We start from the raw sequence: 17,466 nt of genomic DNA, 5'->3' as shown, positions 1-17,466 counted from the left end.
CTAAAAAAGAGGAAGACAATACAGTAGTTAGTAAAAATATCAGACCTGTCTTGAGTACAAGGTGAGCTGTGAAAAATTCTAATGCAAATCACTTGTGAATGTGCCTATTTATTGTAGAGTAGCTTTAACGTAATTAATCTGATGTGGTTAAACCCGGTAACAAGCTCTGCATACCTGCAGTCGTGTCCTCCAGTGCTGATCACATATTTATCATCATAGGAGAAGCGAATGTTGGTCACGTGTGCCGAGTGCCCAAAGTAACGCTTGTGTTTGGCCTGTAGAGGATCAAAATAAGTATTAATTAAACACTTTTTTGTTTGTTTGCCAATGCTCTCATCCAGAGCAATTAGGGTTAAGTACTTTGTTCAAGGGCAAATCGTTTTTCATCCAGTCAGCTCGGGGATTCAAACCAGCGACCTTTCGGATACTGGCCCACCTCCCCACTTGGGGCAGCCCCAGCCAGCAGTCTGTGTTCTATGGCTTCAGTAACTACATATCTTTAAAAGCTATCCCAGTGATGTTGAGAGGAAGTGAAGCACTCACAAACTTCTCAGTGCAGGGAAAGTCGAAGAGCTTGACCAGTCCAAAGTCGTCCCCGGTGACCACATTGAGGCCGGCGTGGGAGACACAGGCACAGTTGACGTCAGCCTTATCAGCATTCCGTGGCCAGATCCCCAGCACCTCATCTCCCAGGATACTGAGAAGGAATGAGAGAGAGGAGCCATGCTCAGACTGCAGAATATGCTGTACAAAACCACAGGCCTGCCAGTACTGAGAGGACATTAGTCCACCAAAGAATAACCTTTTTAAATGTTTCCTCCAAGTCAACTGAATTACTATATCGTACTCTTCTCAGTAGTAAAACATATGCAACATATATAAAACATTTAAAAATATTCCTGCATACTGTAAAAGATCTCAACCAGACATTTGTTTTTCTGTTCATGTTTCGAAATAAGTATGCTACGGTCTATATGCAGAATGTATTTTAACCCATTAACCTTGGGGAGAGTGAATTTAGAGGATGTTTGGGGTCTATTCATGACCTCCATTATTCCATTGATCAATAACAGACACCCAAACACAACTACAAAACATGTCTAGGTGTGCCCACTAAACTTCTGTACACAAACGTGCCCAGAAGGCTTCAACGAGCCTAAAGCTAAAAAATAAGTTGAACCAGCAATGTTTTTGTACCGCTTCACCTTGCATTCCCATATTACGAGTGAGATATTATGTTTAGCTCCCGTTGTTCACGCCATATCGCAATAGTGTTACCATGCAATATTAGCATTCTTTACTGAATATTGATCTCAGTTTGATTTTGGAGAGTATGTGAGTTATTAAATTCCAGTGACTACAATTAATCATTCTACCTGGTCCAGGTGGCCCAGGTGATCCTCTCAATCACAGTCTGTTCTGTTACCATTTTCCCAGAAGGCATCTCATGCACCTGGCGCTTATAGTTTCCTGTGGATACCTGTCGACACACAGCCAGTGACACGTCAGAATACACACTCATGCATATGCACACAACCAGAGGTCAGAATATTGTAACCGTCTGAAATACATCAGTCATCTAGTGTACTGTGCCTTAAGAAAGTATTCATACCCCTCGACTTATTCCACAGATTGTTGTTACAGCCGGAATTCAAAATGGATGAAATGCATTTTTTCCTCTAACGCATCAACACACAATACCCCATAATGACAAAGTGAAAACATGCTTTTAGAAATGTTTGAAAATGAAATGTAATTTACATACAGTATGTATTCACAGCCCTGAATCAATCAATACATGTTAGAGTCACCTTTGGCAACAAATACAGCTGTGAATCATTCTGGGTGGGTCTAAGAGCTTTGCACACCAAGATTGTACAATATTTTCCACATTCTTTTAAAAAATGTATTCAATCTCTGTCAAGTTGGTTGTTGTTGATCATTGCTAGACAGACATTTTCAAGTCTTGTCATAGATTGTCAAGACGATTTAAGTCAAAACTGTAACTATGCCACTCGGGAACATTCAATGTTGTCTTGGTAAGTAGCTCCAGTGTATATTTGGTCTTGTGTTTTCGGATATTGTCCTGCTGAAAGGTGAATGTGTCTCCCAGTGTCTGTAGACTGAACCAAGTTCTTTCCTAGGATTTATCCTGTGCTTAGCTCTATTACGTTTCTTTTTATCCTAAAAAACTCCCTAATCCTTGCAGATGACAACAACATGACACAGCCACCACCATGCTCGTAAATATGAAGAGTGGTACTCGGTATCGTATTGGATTTGCCCCAAACATATCACTTTGTATTCAAGACAAAGTTAATTTTCTTTGCCACATTTTTGGCAGGTTTACTTTAGTCCCTTATTGCAAACAGGATGCATGTTTTGGGATATTTATTCTGTACAGGCTTCCTTCTTTTCACTCTGTCATTTAGTTTAGTATTGTGGAGTAACTACAATGTTGTTGATCCGTCCTTAGTTTTCTAGAACAGCCATTAAACTAACAGTTTTAAAGTCACCATTGGCCTCATGGTGAAATCCGAGTGGTTTACGTCCGCTCCGAGAACTGAGTTAGGAAGGACGCCTGTGTCTATAACTTAAAATTACAGGAGGACCATGGCAAACTATACTTGTCCCTCCCCTTCAAGGCACAGTCACATGTACTTGTAATTGTACGCTGAGGACAGGTTAAATTTAGAAGGCCAAGTCACCATCGTACTCTTTCTCTGGTCTTCATGTGGCAGTCATAGCGACACTCTGTAAAAGGGCTAAAGCTTTCCATAACAGCAAAGAATGGCTCTGAGTCTATAGGAATACCTCAAATACCTCAGAATTGGCTCCTTTTTTAGCACACTGAAGCCTGTCAGGTTACTCTGGGGCGGCTCCACGCTACTGTTAACTAGAAGGGGACTTGGCTATAAACGATTATGACCTGCCTGCCATATATGTGTGAGTCTAAATATAGGTGTTTTCCACTCTCAGCATGCTTTGGAATGGATATACGAGTATCCATCTTGGTGAGAACACACTGTGCAACATGATCAAATAGTCAAGATGGCTGTTTTAAAAGACAACACTGACACGGTTGCCATGATGGTAAAAAAAAGGCATTTAGACTATTCAAACATAATGACCTTGACAGCAAAATAAAATGGACCTCATTCCACTATCTATTTTGTGTGCGGTTTAGAAAATCCAGTATGTATGTCAGCCTATCAAAACCCCCCATGGCTTATAACAACAACAACAAGACTGTTTTTAAAACCCCTCCAGCTGTATTCTACTTCCCGTTCAGTGTGGCATACCTCGATGAACCTGCTGTCTGCAGAGAAGTCCATCTGGATAACGAAGCTGGAGATGTCCTTACAGTAGCCCACGCGGTTGAGTGTGGGGCCCAATGTAAGGTCATACAGGTCAACCGTACTCTCCACTGAGCCCACTGCCAGGAGGTGTTTGTCTGGACTGAACCTGAGAGGGTCACAGAATAGACATACTGTACATAATGTATATATGACATTGAACCACACAAACACTCATAATTAAAATGTAATTGACTGGCCTTTAACTGACCCAATGCCATTGAAAAGTAGTTCACTTCCCCCTTTTGGTTAAATCAGTCTACACAGTTTGAAAAAATAAATGGTTTAAATTTTGGTTAGTTGTTTTCTTGGTTCGAATCACAGGTTAAATTGGGAATGCAGATTTTTTGGGAGCCATATTTTGGGATTAGGGTTGAGCCAGGGTTGAACATAAGGCTATGGTTAGAGTAATGCAAAATTTGGGTTAGATTTGTGGTTGAGGATAGGGTTAAGATTGAACAGGGATTTGGACATGAAACAGGCTAGTTTTGAGGCTAGAGTTAGGATTCAACCAGGATGTGGACATGAAGTACTGTTAGGTTTGTGGTTGAGGCCAGGGTTGTTGGTTAGGGTTAGGGTTGTGGGTTATGGTTAGGGTTGTTTCCAGGGTTGTGGTTGAGGCTACGGTTGGGTTGAGGTTAGTGTTTGGGTTGAGGTTAGGGTTATGGTTAGGTTTGAACATAGGTTGAAGATGTCAAAGGTTGCATCCCGGGTATTGTATTGCAGCGCCAGCTGTGCCACCAGAGACTCTGGGTTCGCGCCCGGGCTCTGTCGTAACCGGCCGCGACCGGGAGGTCCATGGGGCGACGCACAGGCCTAGCGTCGCCCAGGTTAGGGAGGGCTTGGCCGGTAGGGAAATCCTTGTCAAGGTTGCCAGGTGCACGGTGTTTCCTCCGACACATTGGTGCGGCTGGCTTCCGGGTTGGATGGAGCTGTGTTAAGAAGCAGTGCGGCTTGGTTGGGTTGTGTATCGGAGGACGCATGACTTTCATGCGTGGTCCTTCTGTAGCTCAGTTGGTAGAGCATGGCGCTTGTAACGCCAGGGTAGTGGGTTCAATTCCCGGGACCACCCATACGTAGAATGTATGCACACATGACTGTAAGTCGCTTTGGATAAAAGCGTCTGCTAAATGGCATATATTATTATTATTATATTTATTATATTATTATATATTATTTCAACCTTAGTCTCTCCCGAGCCCGTACAGGAGTTGTAGCGATGAGAAAAGATAGTAGCTACTAACAATTGGACACCACGAAAAAGGGGTAAACATTTTTTTAAAGATGTCAAAGGTTAAGACAACAGAGTTCTAATATCCCATAACTCTTTGATAAAATGGGGCCAGCATTGCTAGTTAGCAATGGTGCTAGTCATTATCAATGGCACTGGTCCAATAAATTTGTTTATTTTCTAATGCTGCCTGATGTAATAATTACGTTGGGTTAACCTGTATATTTTCGACCTATGGTTGAACAGGGATGAGGACATGATGCTAGGGCAAGATTTACTGCCAGGATGTAGACATGAAGCTAGGGTTAGGGTTGATGCTAGGGTTACTGCCAGGATGGGGACATGAAGTTAGGGTTAGGGCTGATGCTAGGGTTAGTTATTGTCAGGATGTGGGCATGAAGTTAGGGTTAGGGCTGATGCTAGGGTTAGGGATGATGCTAGGGTTAGTTACTGCCAGGATGTGGACATGAAGCTAGGGTTAGGGCTGATGCTAGGGTTACTGCCAGGATGTGGAAATGAAGTTAGGGTTAGGGCTGATGCTAGAGTTATTGCCAGGATGTGGACATGAAGCTAGGGTTAGGGCTGATGCTAGGGTTACTGCCAGGATGTGGACATGAAGTTAGGGTTACTGCCAGGATGTGGAAATGAAGCTAGGGTTAGGGCTGATGCTAGGGTTAGTTACTGCCAGGATGTGGACATGAAGCTAGGGTTAGGGCTGATGCTAGGGTTACTGCCAGGATATGGACATGAAGCTAGGTTTAGGGCTGATGCTAGGGTTACTGCCAGGATGTGGACATGAAGCTAGGGTTAGGGCTGATGCTAGGGTTACTGCCAGGATGTGGACATGAAGCTAGGGTTAGGGCTGATGTTAGGGTTAGTTACTGCCAGGATGTGGACATGAAGCTAGGGTTAGGGCTGATGCTAGGGTTAGTTACTGTCAGGATGTGGACATGAAGCTAGGGTTAGGGCTGATGCTAGGGTTACTGCCAGGATGTGGACATGAAGTTAAGGTTAGGGCTGATGCTTGGGTTAGTTACTGCCAGGATGTAGACATGAAGCTAGGGTTAGGGCTGATGCTTGGGTTAGTTACTGCCAGGATGTGGATATGAAGCTGGGGTTAGTGCTGATGCGAGGGTTACTGCCAGGATGTAGACATGAAGCTAGGGTTAGGGCTGATGCTTGGGTTAGTTACTGCCAGGACGTAGACATGAAGCTAGGGTTAGGGTTGATGCTAGGGTTACTGCCAGGATGGGGACATGAAGTTAGGGTTAGGGCTGATGCTAGGGTTAGTTATTGTCAGGATGTGGGCATGAAGTTAGGGTTAGGGCTGATGCTAGGGTTAGGGATGATGCTAGGGTTAGTTACTGCCAGGATGTGGACATGAAGCTAGGGTTAGGGCTGATGCTAGGGTTACTGCCAGGATGTGGACATGAAGTTAGGGTTACTGCCAGGATGTGGAAATTAAGCTAGGGTTAGGGCTGATGCTAGGGTTAGTTACTGCCAGGATGTGGACATGAAGCTAGGGTTAGGGCTGATGCTAGGGTTAGTTACTGCCAGGATGTGGACATGAAGCTAGGGTTAGGGCTGATGCTAGGGTTACTGCCAGGATGTGGACATGAAGCTAGGTTTAGGGCTGATGCTAGGGTTACTGCCAGGATGTGGACATGAAGCTAGGGTTAGGGCTGATGCTAGGGTTACTGCCAGGATGTGGACATGAAGTTAGGGTTAGGGCTGATGCTTGGGTTAGTTACTGCCAGGATGTGGACATGAAGCTAGGGTTAGGGCTGATGTTAGGGTTAGTTACTGCCAGGATGTGGACATGAAGCTAGGGTTAGGGCTGATGCTAGGGTTAGTTACTGCCAGGATGTGGACATGAAGCTAGGGTTAGGGCTGATGCTAGGGTTACTGCCAGGATGTGGACATGAAGCTAGGGTTAGGGTTGATGCTAGGGTTACTGCCAGGATGTGGACATGAAGTTAAGGTTAGGGCTGATGCTTGGGTTAGTTACTGCCAGGACGTAGACATGAAGCTAGGGTTAGGGTTGATGCTAGGGTTACTGCCAGGATGTAGACATGAAGTTAGGGTTAGGGCTCATGCTTGGGTTAGTTACTGCCAGGATGTAGACATGAAGCTAGGGTTAGGGCTGATGTTAGGGTTACTGCTAGGATGTGGACATGAAGCTAAGGTTAGGGCTGATGCGAGGGTTACTGCCAGGATGTAGACATGAAGCTAGGGTTAGGGCTGATGCTTGGGTTAGTTACTGCCAGGATGTAGACATGAAGCTAGGGTTAGGGCTGATGCTAGGGTTACTGCCAGGATGTGGACATGAAGTTAGAGTTAGTGCTGATGCGAGGGTTACTGCCAGGATGTGGACATGAAGCTAGGGTTAGGGCTGATGCTAGGGTTACTGCCAGGATGTGGACATGAAGTTAGAGTTAGTGCTGATGCGAGGGTTACTGCCAGGATGTGGACACGAAGATAGGGTTAGGGCTGATGCTAGGGTTAGTTATTGTCAGGATGTGGGCATGAAGTTAGGGTTAGGGCTGATGCTAGGGTTAGGGATGATGCTAGGGTTAGTTACTGCCAGGATGTGGACATGAAGCTAGGGTTAGGGTTGATGCTAGGGTTACTGCCAGGATGTGGAAATGAAGTTAGGGTTAGGGCTGATGCTAGAGTTATTGCCAGGATGTGGACATGAAGCTAGGGTTACTGCCAGGATGTGGACATGAAGCTAGGGTTAGGGCTGATGCTAGGGTTACTGCCAGGATGTGGACATGAAGCTAGGGTTAGGGTTGATGCTAGGGTTACTGCCAGGATGTGGAAATGAAGTTAGGGTTAGGGCTGATGCTAGAGTTATTGCCAGGATGTGGACATGAAGCTAGGGTTACTGCCAGGATGTGGACATGAAGCTAGGGTTAGGGCTGATGCTAGGGTTACTGCCAGGATGTGGACATGAAGCTAGGGTTAGGGCTGTTGCTGGGGTTACTGCCAGGATGTGGACATGAAGCTAGGGTTAAGGATGATGCTAGCGTTAGTTACTGCCAGGATGTGGACATGAAGTTAGGGTTAGGGCTGATGCTAGAGTTATTGCCAGGATGTGGACACGAAGATAGGGTTAGGGCTGATGCTTGGGTTACTGCCAGAATGTGGACATGAAGATGGGGTTAGGGCTGATGCTAGGGTTAGTTACTGCCAGGATGTGGACAAGAAGCTAGGGTTAGGGCTGATGCTAGGATTACTGCCAGGATGTGGACACGAAGCTAAGGTTAGGGCTGATGCTAGGGTTACTGTCAGGATATGGACATGAAGCTAGGGTTAGGGCTGATGCTAGGGTTACTGCCAGGATGTGGACACAAAGCTAAGGTTAGGGCTGATTCTAGGGTTACTGTCAGGATATGGACATGAAGCTAGGGTTAGGGCTGATGCTAGGGTTAGTTACTGTCAGGATATGGACACAAAGCTAAGGTTAGGGCTGATTCTAGGGTTTGTTACTGCCAGGATATGGACATGAAGCTAGGGTTAGGGCTGATTCTAGGGTTCGTTACTGCCAGGATATGGACATGAAGCTAGGGTTTGGGCTGATTCTAGGGTTCGTTACTGCCAGGATGTGGACATGAAGCTAGGGTTAGGGCTGATGCTAGGGTTATTGCCAGGATGTGGACATGAAGCTAGGGTTACTGCCAGGATGTGGACATGAAGCTAGGGTTAGGGCTGATGCTAGGGTTACTGCCAGGATGTGGACATGAAGCTAGGGTTAGGGCTGTTGCTGGGGTTACTGCCAGGATGTGGACATGAAGCTAGGGTTAGGGCTGTTGCTGGGGTTACTGCCAGGATGTGGACATGAAGCTAGGGTTAGGGATGATGCTAGCGTTAGTTACTGCCAGGATGTGGACATGAAGTTAGTGTTAGGGCTGATGCTAGAGTTATTGCCAGGATGTGGACATGAAGATGGGGTTAGGGCTGATGCTAGGGTTAGTTACTTCCAGGATGTGGACAAGAAGCTAGGGTTAGGGCTGATGCTAGGGTTACTGCCAGGATGTGGACATGAAGTTAGGGTTAGGGCTGATGCTAGGGTTACTGCCAGAATGGTGGACACGAAGATAGGGTTAGGGCTGATGCTAGGGTTAGTTATTGTCAGGATGTGGGCATGAAGTTAGGGTTAGGGCTGATGCTAGGGTTAGGGATGATGCTAGGGTTAGTTACTGCCAGGATGTGGACACGAAGATAGGGTTAGGGCTGATGCTAGGGTTACTGCCAGAATGTGGACACGAAGATAGGGTTAGGGCTGATGCTTGGGTTACTGCCAGAATGTGGACACGAAGATGGGGTTAGGGCTGATGCTAGGGTTAGTTACTGCCAGGATGTGGACAAGAAGCTAGGGTTAGGGCTGATGCTAGGGTTACTGCCAGGATGTGGACACAAAGCTAAGGTTAGGGCTGATGCTAGGGTTACTGTCAGGATATGGACATGAAGCTAGGGTTAGGGCTGATGCTAGGGTTACTGCCATGATATGGACACGAAGCTAGGGTTAGGGCTGATGCTAGGGTTAGTTACTGTCAGGATATGGACACAAACCTAAGGTTAGGGCTGATTCTAGGGTTCGTTACTGCCAGGATATGGACATGAAGCTAGGGTTTGGGCTGATTCTAGGGTTCGTTACTGCCAGGATATGGACATGAAGCTAGGGTTAGGGCTGATGCTAGGGTTATTGCCAGGATGTGGACATGAAGTTAGGGTTACTGCCAGGATGTAGACATGAAGCTAGGGTTAGGGATGATGCTAGCGTTAGTTACTGCCAGGATGTGGACATGAAGTTAGTGTTAGGGCTGATGCTAGAGTTATTGCCAGGATGTGGACATGAAGATGGGGTTAGGGCTGATGCTAGGGTTAGTTACTGCCAGGATGTGGACAAGAAGCTAGGGTTAGGGCTGATGCTAGGATTACTGCCAGGATGTGGACACAAAGCTAGCGTTAGGGCTGATTCTAGGGTTCGTTACTGCCAGGATATGGACATGAAGCTAGGGTTAGGGCTGATTCTAGGGTTCGTTACTGCCAGGATATGGACATGAAGCTAGGGTTTGGGCTGATTCTAGGGTTCGTTACTGCCAGGATGTGGACATGAAGCTAGGGTTAGGGCTGATGCTAGGGTTAGTTACTGCCAGGATATGGACATGAAGCTAGGGTTAGGGCTGATTCTAGGGTTCGTTACTGCCAGGATGTGGACATGAAGCTAGGGTTAGGGCTGATGCTAGGGTTACTGCCAGGATGAGGAGATGAAGCTAGGGTTAGGGCTTATGCTACGATTACTGCCAGGTTGTGGACATGAAGCTAGGGTTAGGGCTAATGCTAGTTACTGCAAGGATGTGCACATAAAGCTAGGGTTAGGGCTGATGCTAGGGTTGCTGCCAGGAGGTGGACAGGAGTCTAGCCAAAGTGCTCCAGGTAGCTCCTATGTCCCCTCAGTTCTTACCTGATGTCCTGTATGGCAGCACTGCGGTCTCGTTTCTTGCCCCACATCTTGAGTGAGATGGTGAGGAGGATGATGAACTCCCCATTCTTCATGCCCACAGACACCATCTCACCATCAGGACTGTAGCTGGCACACTTGGCTTGGTGGCCCAGGCTCACCTTGTTCAGCAGTTTCTAGCAGGGAAATGGAAGCAGGGTTGTAGACAACAAAACATGACATAGGATGGTATTTTTCCATTCAACGGTTAACTAAATTCAGGTGCAAAGGAAACCAAGAACACAAACCTATTTACACACAGATTTGTGATTCAAAAAAGTTGTTTCTGCAATAAATCAATTAAGACATTCAACGTAAGATCAAACGCAACTTCATAGCTCAGCAGACCATTGGAACCACATAGTATGTATTTGTGCTGTACCTTGTCGTCCAGGTCCCATATGCGGATGGTGCTGTCGTCGCTGGTGGAGATGAACAGGTTTTTAGAGGGGTGGGTGGCCAGGCCCCAGATCTCGCCCTGCATGTGACCGTTGATCAGGATGTTGGACGCAGCGTTCTTCTCTCCCACCTCAATGATCTCACCATCCTTTGTACCTACCAATATCTTACCCTGGTAGACAGGGACACAAGAAGGTTACTATTTTTAACCCTTCAAAATCCTAGCTATAGACTTAGGGCTCGCTTCAATCCATATCGCTAAGAGCATCTGCTAAATGACTAAAGTATTATACACTGCTCAAGAAAATAAAGGGAACACTAAAATAACACATCCTAGATCTGAATGAATGAAATATTCTTATTAAATACTTTTTTCTTTACATAATTGTATGTGCTGACAACAAAATCACACAAAAATTATCAATGGAAATCAAATTAATCAACCCATGGAGGTCTGGATTTGGAGTCACACTCAAAATTAAAGTGGAAAACCACACTACAGGCTGATCCAGCTTTGATGTAATGTCCTTAAAACAAGTCAAAATGAGGCTCAGTAGTGTGTGTGGCCTCCACGTGCCTGTATGACCTCCCTACAACGCCTGGGCATGCTCCTGATGAGGTGGCGGATGGTCTCCTAAGGGATCTCCTCCCAGACCTGGACTAAAAGCATCCGCCAACTCCTGGACAGTCTGTGGTGTGGATGGAGCGAGACATGATGTCCCAGATATGCTCAATTGGATTCAGGTCTGGGGAAGGGGCAGGCCAGTCCATAGCATAAATGCCTTCCTCTTGCAGGAACTGCTGACACACTCCAGCCACATGAGGTCTAGCATTGTCTTGCATTAGGAGGAACCCAGGGCCAACCACACCAGCATATATGGTCTCACAAGGGGTCTGAGGGTCATCTCGGTACCTCAGGCTACCTCTGGCGGTGGTACCTCAGGCTATCTCGGTACCTCAGGCTACCTCTGGCGAGCACATGGAGGGCTGTGCGGCCCCCCAAAGAAATGCCACCCCACACCATGACTGACCCACCGCCAAACCGGTCATGCTGGAGGATGTTGCAGGCAGCAGAACGTTCTCCACGGCGTCTCCAGACTGTCACATGTGCTCAGTGTGAACCTGCTTTCATTTGTGAATTTGCCAATCTTGGTGTTCTCTGGCAAATGCCAAACGTCCTCAACGGTGTTGGGCTGTAAGCACAACCCCCACCTGTGGACGTCGGGCCCTCATACCACCCTCATGGAGTCTGTTTCTGACCGTTTGAGCAGACACATGCACATTTGTGGCCTGCTGGAGGTCATTTTGCAGGGCTCTGGCAGTGCTCCTCCTGCTCCTCCTTGCACAAAGGACCGCTATCCTGCTGCTGGGTTGTTGCCCTCCTACATGTCTCCTGATGTACTGGCCTGTCTCTTGGTAGCGCCTCCATGCTCTGGACACTACGCTGACAGACACAGCAAACCTTCTTGACACAGCTCGCATTGATGTGCCATCCTGGATGAGCTACACTACCTGAGCCACTTGTGTGGGTTGTAGACTCCGTCTCATGCTACCACTAGAGTGAAAGCACCGCCAGCATTCAAAAGTGACCAAAACATCAGCCAGGAAGCATAGGAACTGAGAGGTGGTCTGTGGTTATCACCTGCAGAACCACTCCTTTATTGGGGGTGTCTTGCTAATTGCCTATAAATTTTTTTAGCAGTGTATATATATATATATATATATACATACAGTGCCTTGCGAAAGTATTCGGCCCGCTTGAACTTTGCGACCTTTTGCCACATTTCAGGCTTCAAACATAAAGATATAAAACTGTATTTGTTTGTGAAGAAGCAACAACAAGTGGGACACAATCATGACGTGGAATGACATTTATTGGATATTTCAAACTTTTTAAACAAATCAAATACTGAATAATTGGGCGTGCAAAATTATTCAGCCCCCTTAAGTTAATACTTTGTAGCGCCACCTTTTGCTGCGATTACAGCTGTAAGTCGCTTGGGGTATGTCTCTATCAGTTTTGCACATCGAGAGACTGAAATTTTTTCCCATTCCTCCTTGCAAAACAGCTCGAGGTTGGATGGAGAGCATTTGTGAACAGCAGTTTTCAGTTCTTTCCACAGATTCTCGATTGGATTCAGGTCTGGACTTTGACTTGGCCATTCTAACACCTGGATATGTTTATTTTTGAACCATTCCATTGTAGATTTTGCTTTATGTTTTGGATCATTGTCTTGTTTGAAGACAAATCTCCGTCCCAGTCTCAGGTCTTTTGCAGACTCCATCAGGTTTTCTTTCAGAATGGTCCTGTATTTGGCTCCATCCATCTTCCCATCAATTTGAACCATCTTCCCTGTCCCTGCTGAAGAAAAGCAGGCCCAAACCATGATGCTGCCACCACCATGTTTGACAGTGGGGATGGTGTGTTCAGGGTAATGAGCTGTGTTGCTTTTACGCCAAACATAACGTTTTGCATTGTTGCCAAAAAGTTCAATTTTGGTTTCATCTGACCAGAGCACCTTCTTCCACATGTTTGGTGTATCTCCCAGGTGGCTTGTGGCAAACTTTAAACGACACTTTTTATGGATATCTTTAAGAAATGGCTTTCTTCTTGCCACTCTTCCATAAAGGCCAGATTTGTGCAATATACGACTGATTGTTGTCCTATGGACAGAGTCTCCCACCTCAGCTGTAGATCTCTGCAGTTCATCCAAAGTGATCATGGGCCTCTTGGCTGCATCTCTGATCAGTCTTCTCCTTGTATGAGCTGAAAGTTTAGAGGGACGGCCAGGTCTTGGTAGATTTGCAGTGGTCTGATGCTCCTTCCATTTCAATATTATCGCTTGCACAGTGCTCCTTGGGATGTTTAAAGCTTGGGAAATCTTTTTGTATCCAAATCCGGCTTTAAACTTCTTCACAACAGTATCTCGGACCTGCCTGGTGTGTTCCTTGTTCTTCATGATGCTCTCTGCGCTTTTAACGGACCTCTGAGACTATCACAGTGCAGGTGCATTTATACGGAGACTTGATTACACACAGGTGGATTGTATTTATCATCATTAGTCATTTAGGTCGATTGTGTCCCACTTGTTGTTGATTCTTCACCAAAAAATACAGTTTCATATCTTTATGTTTGAAGCCTGAAATGTGGCAAAAGGTCGCAAAGTTCAAGGGGGCCGAATACTTTCGCAAGGCACTGTATATGATAGTCAATTAAAATCTCTATCTCTCTCTCTCTCTATATATATATATATATATATATAAAAAACATAGTGACAGTACGTTTATTTCCGAAAGGATTGTTCAGGGAGTTGCTTTAAGATTAAACATCTTCTGTAGACATGCTCAAAGTCTCTTTCACTGCTGTGTGCCCTGGCTGTGCTGAACTCACCTTTCCTCGACAGACGGACCTCACACACTCAACAGTTTGGCCCGTCTCCAGCTGGAACGCTCGGCAACGCTTCATCTCCTGGTCCCACAGTTTCACTGCACCGCCCTCCTTTGTACTGAAAAAGTGCATGCACGCACGCACGCGCACACACACACACACACACACACACACACACACACACATGCAAACACACCATCATAATCATCAATGTATCATCATCATAGAGGATAGAGGGTTAACCGAGATTCAGTACTATTCTTAATGTAATCCAATGGAATTCCAGATGTGATTTTTGGTGCTAGTGTGCCTTGTTACTTTAGGTAGGATTAATGGTGTTGTCTCAAGTAGGTCAGTGTTAAAAAGATATCATTCTGATTGTCAGTGGTCTTGGCAGCAGGTAGCCTAGCGGTTAAACAAATACTTTCCCCTGAGTCCGATGAACTAGTGGACACCATTTTTATGTCTGTCTCTATGTCCAGTATGAAGGAAGTTAGTTAGGTAGTTAGCGTAATGACTGGAAGTCTATGAATATCTACTAGCATACTAGTAGAAAAATTGCCTCATTGCCAAAATATCCCTTTAAGAGCATTGGGCCAGTAACCGAACAGTCACTGTTTCAAATCCCTGAGCTGACTAGGTGAAAAAATTGGTCGATGTACCCTTGAGCAAGGCACCTAACCCTAATTTATCCTGTAAGTCACTCTTGATAAGAGCATCTGATATATGACTCAAATGTAAACTGTAAATGGTCATGCAGCAGTACGGTACTCACGGCCTCTCCTTGCCCCCTGTGACGATGAGGCCGTCCCTCAGTGTGGTGTACATGGTGAACACTGGCCCGGTGTGGGCTTTAGCCACGACACGAAGCAGGAAGTGGTCTCTCCACACGTACACATCCCCATTTATAGCACCTGTGAATGTTAGGTTATTCTGGAGGAAGAGAAACCACAGCTCAGGATCACGAAACCGTTTAATGGATCTCTGAAATGAATTTACAACCCATTAGGGTAGACTAAAGAGGGTCAAATTCTGTCGATACTCACCGCACCAAAGGCCACAGACAACATGGTCTGCATCCTGCCGTCCTCCACTGAGCCCACCACTCCCTTCTTATACATGAGAGAGCCTCCAGCTAGTGTCCAGAACTTGATGTGCTTGATCCCAACAGACACAAACTGAGAGTCGGAGTCTGGCCGGAACTCAACTACGAAGATCCTGTCTGGATGGCCACCTTCACTGGTCACTTTAGCACCTGGACAGGGTAACCCACACAAGCACAAACACTCCTATGACCTGCTATTTACAGTTACAGAGTGATATCTAACAACATTGTTAGGATTAGCAATCCCAAAAATGCCCAGACCAATCTAAGCTGTAGCCTACCACCATCTCAGTGAATATTACCAGGGTCAGAATGGCTCACCTTCCTGCCAGCGCCACACAGTGATGGTGTGTTCAGGCTCCACCCCCACAGAGAGCAACAGCTTTCCCGTGGCGCTGAAGTTGACGTAGCCCACCCCCTTGGCGTGAGAGCAGCGCAGGATGGACAGCGTCTGTTTACTCATGGCGTCCCACACATGGATGGAGGGGGTGGTGCCTGGAGCACAGAGAAAACCACCATTGTCTGATCCAGTATATAGGGCTACAGTATGGAGCAGTCCAGGGCAATTGATTGGCTGTATTATAGTACTGGGTAAAAAAGGTCAGAAAAGTAGGGTTGAATACAGAGGGATAACTACTGGAGGATAGAAAACACAGGACAGGCCACTGGGAAACTGCAGGAGAACAGCAATAAGAGGGTAAACCTGTAGGGGTGGTTTCCCCGACATAGATTAAGATTTCGTTTTCATTGAGCTTGCTTTTTTATTGTAGGACTGGGATTTATCTGTGTCCGGGAAACCGGCCCATAGGCATAGTAACTGTAGGGCACACTGTAAAGGTCAATCTGGACGGGGGGTTTACCTGGCAGGTCTGTCACTTCACCTGTGGTGTGTGAGCGATGGGAAATTAGGCAAAAGAACAAATTCAATCTAAAGTGAGTGCCTTCTCAGATGCTGCTGAGGGCCATGATCTCTCTCTCTCTCTCTCTCTCTCTCTCTCTCTCTCTCTCTCTCTCTCTCTCTCTCTCTCTCTCTCTCTCTCTCTCTCTCTCTCTCTCTCTCCTCTCTCTCTCCCCTCTCTCCCCCCTCTCTCCCACCTCTCTCTCTCTCTCTCTCTCTCTCTCTCTCTCTCTCTCTCTCTCTCTCTCTCTCTCTCATATGCCCACACTCAGCCCACAAACAAATGCTATGGATAAGTACATGCAAAATATGTCAACGCATAATCTCAATAAAATAAAACATGTTCATTCACTGCAGTACATACCAATCTGCCCTGTAGCGATGACATTTTTGTATTTAGGATGTTGATTGACGGTCAAACAGAGGATGTCGTCTGTATGCTCCAAGTAGAAACTCTGAGTCCCTGAGGAAAAATAGCATTAAAACACAGAGTTCATCTTCATTTTATCATGTACACGCCTTTGAAAATCACGAGTCCTGATGTCAATATTGAGTATGGTATCTGAAAGTGACAACACATAGCTGTACCAGTGGAGAGGCTGTGCACCATGGCCGTAGCTGCTGTGTGGAAGACGATGTCGGCGCCGTCGTTGAGGTAGTGAAGGTTGTTACGACAATCGAAGCCCCTGAATCCAAACACGTGGTCCAGAACCAGGTCCTGGAAGTACACACATCACCGGCCAATCACATCCCACAGCGCACCAAACGTACCCAACAATGGTTCATAAAAAGAAATAAAAATTAAGGTTAAAAATGTAACAAGACACAAGCATTTCGCTACACCCACAATAATATCTGCAAAATATGTGTATGTGACCAATAAAATTTGATTTTGTAACATTGTGTTGAGTATGACATCAAAGTTATTCAGAGTTAACATCAACACCACAGTGAGACAAACCTCGACAAGTTTCTTCTTTTTGGTGATATTGTTCTTCTGCAGCTTCTCTGGTTGGGGAGCAGCTCGGCTAACAGGTGGCCTGCAGTGAGTAAACATATAGTACTGCCTCACACAGTAGATATATTGGACAGATACAGTATATTAACATGTGTACGTACCACAGAACCAAATCGTGTTTTCTCAGAGCAATTTCATTACAGGGCACAGAAATGCCACATTAAGGATAGATTAGGCCAAGTTATAAAATGTCTCTCTAGTCTGACATGAGAGAAACAAAGAAAGAAAGATAAGAGAGAGCGTGAGAAAGAAAATATCTATGTACTAAACTACAGCTTGAGGAACAAAACAGCTGCAATCAGTCATATCCCTCTGAATAGAAACCTTGTTAAGCATGTCTACAGTACATCATTGTTTGTTAATCACTCATAATAGCCTTTACTGTTTATAATACACAAACATTCAGTGTCCCTCATGAAACACACACAGTATATAACACAATATCTACAGACAGATTCAGTGCTACATAAAATTGAATAAATTGTATACATCACTGACATTTTCCTATGACATTTTCCACATGTATGAATTTTGGCCAGCCACTGCACACATATCACCAAGGTGG

At 45.7% G+C, this 17,466-nt stretch overlaps 1 protein-coding gene across 5 annotated transcripts in view; it reads right to left on the bottom strand.

Moving 5' to 3' along the window:
• The window catches only part of LOC124041170 (echinoderm microtubule-associated protein-like 6), a 112,550-nt gene that overhangs the window by 2,290 nt on the left and 92,794 nt on the right, over nt 1–17,466 (bottom strand). For 3 of the 5 annotated variants that reach the window (XM_046358421.1, XM_046358423.1, XM_046358420.1), the window contains 14 exons: nt 16,845–16,923; nt 16,472–16,601; nt 16,248–16,346; nt 15,846–15,866; nt 15,307–15,480; nt 14,927–15,135; nt 14,656–14,813; nt 13,884–13,998; nt 10,476–10,664; nt 10,058–10,230; nt 3,303–3,465; nt 1,377–1,480; nt 544–697; nt 175–275 (listed from right to left, as the gene is read on the bottom strand). In XM_046358421.1, the coding sequence (XP_046214377.1) occupies nt 175–275; nt 544–697; nt 1,377–1,480; nt 3,303–3,465; nt 10,058–10,230; nt 10,476–10,664; nt 13,884–13,998; nt 14,656–14,813; nt 14,927–15,135; nt 15,307–15,480; nt 15,846–15,866; nt 16,248–16,346; nt 16,472–16,601; nt 16,845–16,923 (1,869 nt within the window). The remainder of the gene's footprint in view (nt 1–174; nt 276–543; nt 698–1,376; nt 1,481–3,302; nt 3,466–10,057; nt 10,231–10,475; nt 10,665–13,883; nt 13,999–14,655; nt 14,814–14,926; nt 15,136–15,306; nt 15,481–15,845; nt 15,867–16,247; nt 16,347–16,471; nt 16,602–16,844; nt 16,924–17,466) is intronic. The other 2 variants (XM_046358422.1, XM_046358424.1) reach the window with 1 other exon arrangement.

Source organism: Oncorhynchus gorbuscha, linkage group LG08 (assembly GCF_021184085.1).
Source record: "Oncorhynchus gorbuscha isolate QuinsamMale2020 ecotype Even-year linkage group LG08, OgorEven_v1.0, whole genome shotgun sequence".
Taxonomy (NCBI): domain Eukaryota; kingdom Metazoa; phylum Chordata; class Actinopteri; order Salmoniformes; family Salmonidae; genus Oncorhynchus; species Oncorhynchus gorbuscha.
This window is presented reverse-complemented; position numbering and strand designations above follow the sequence as displayed.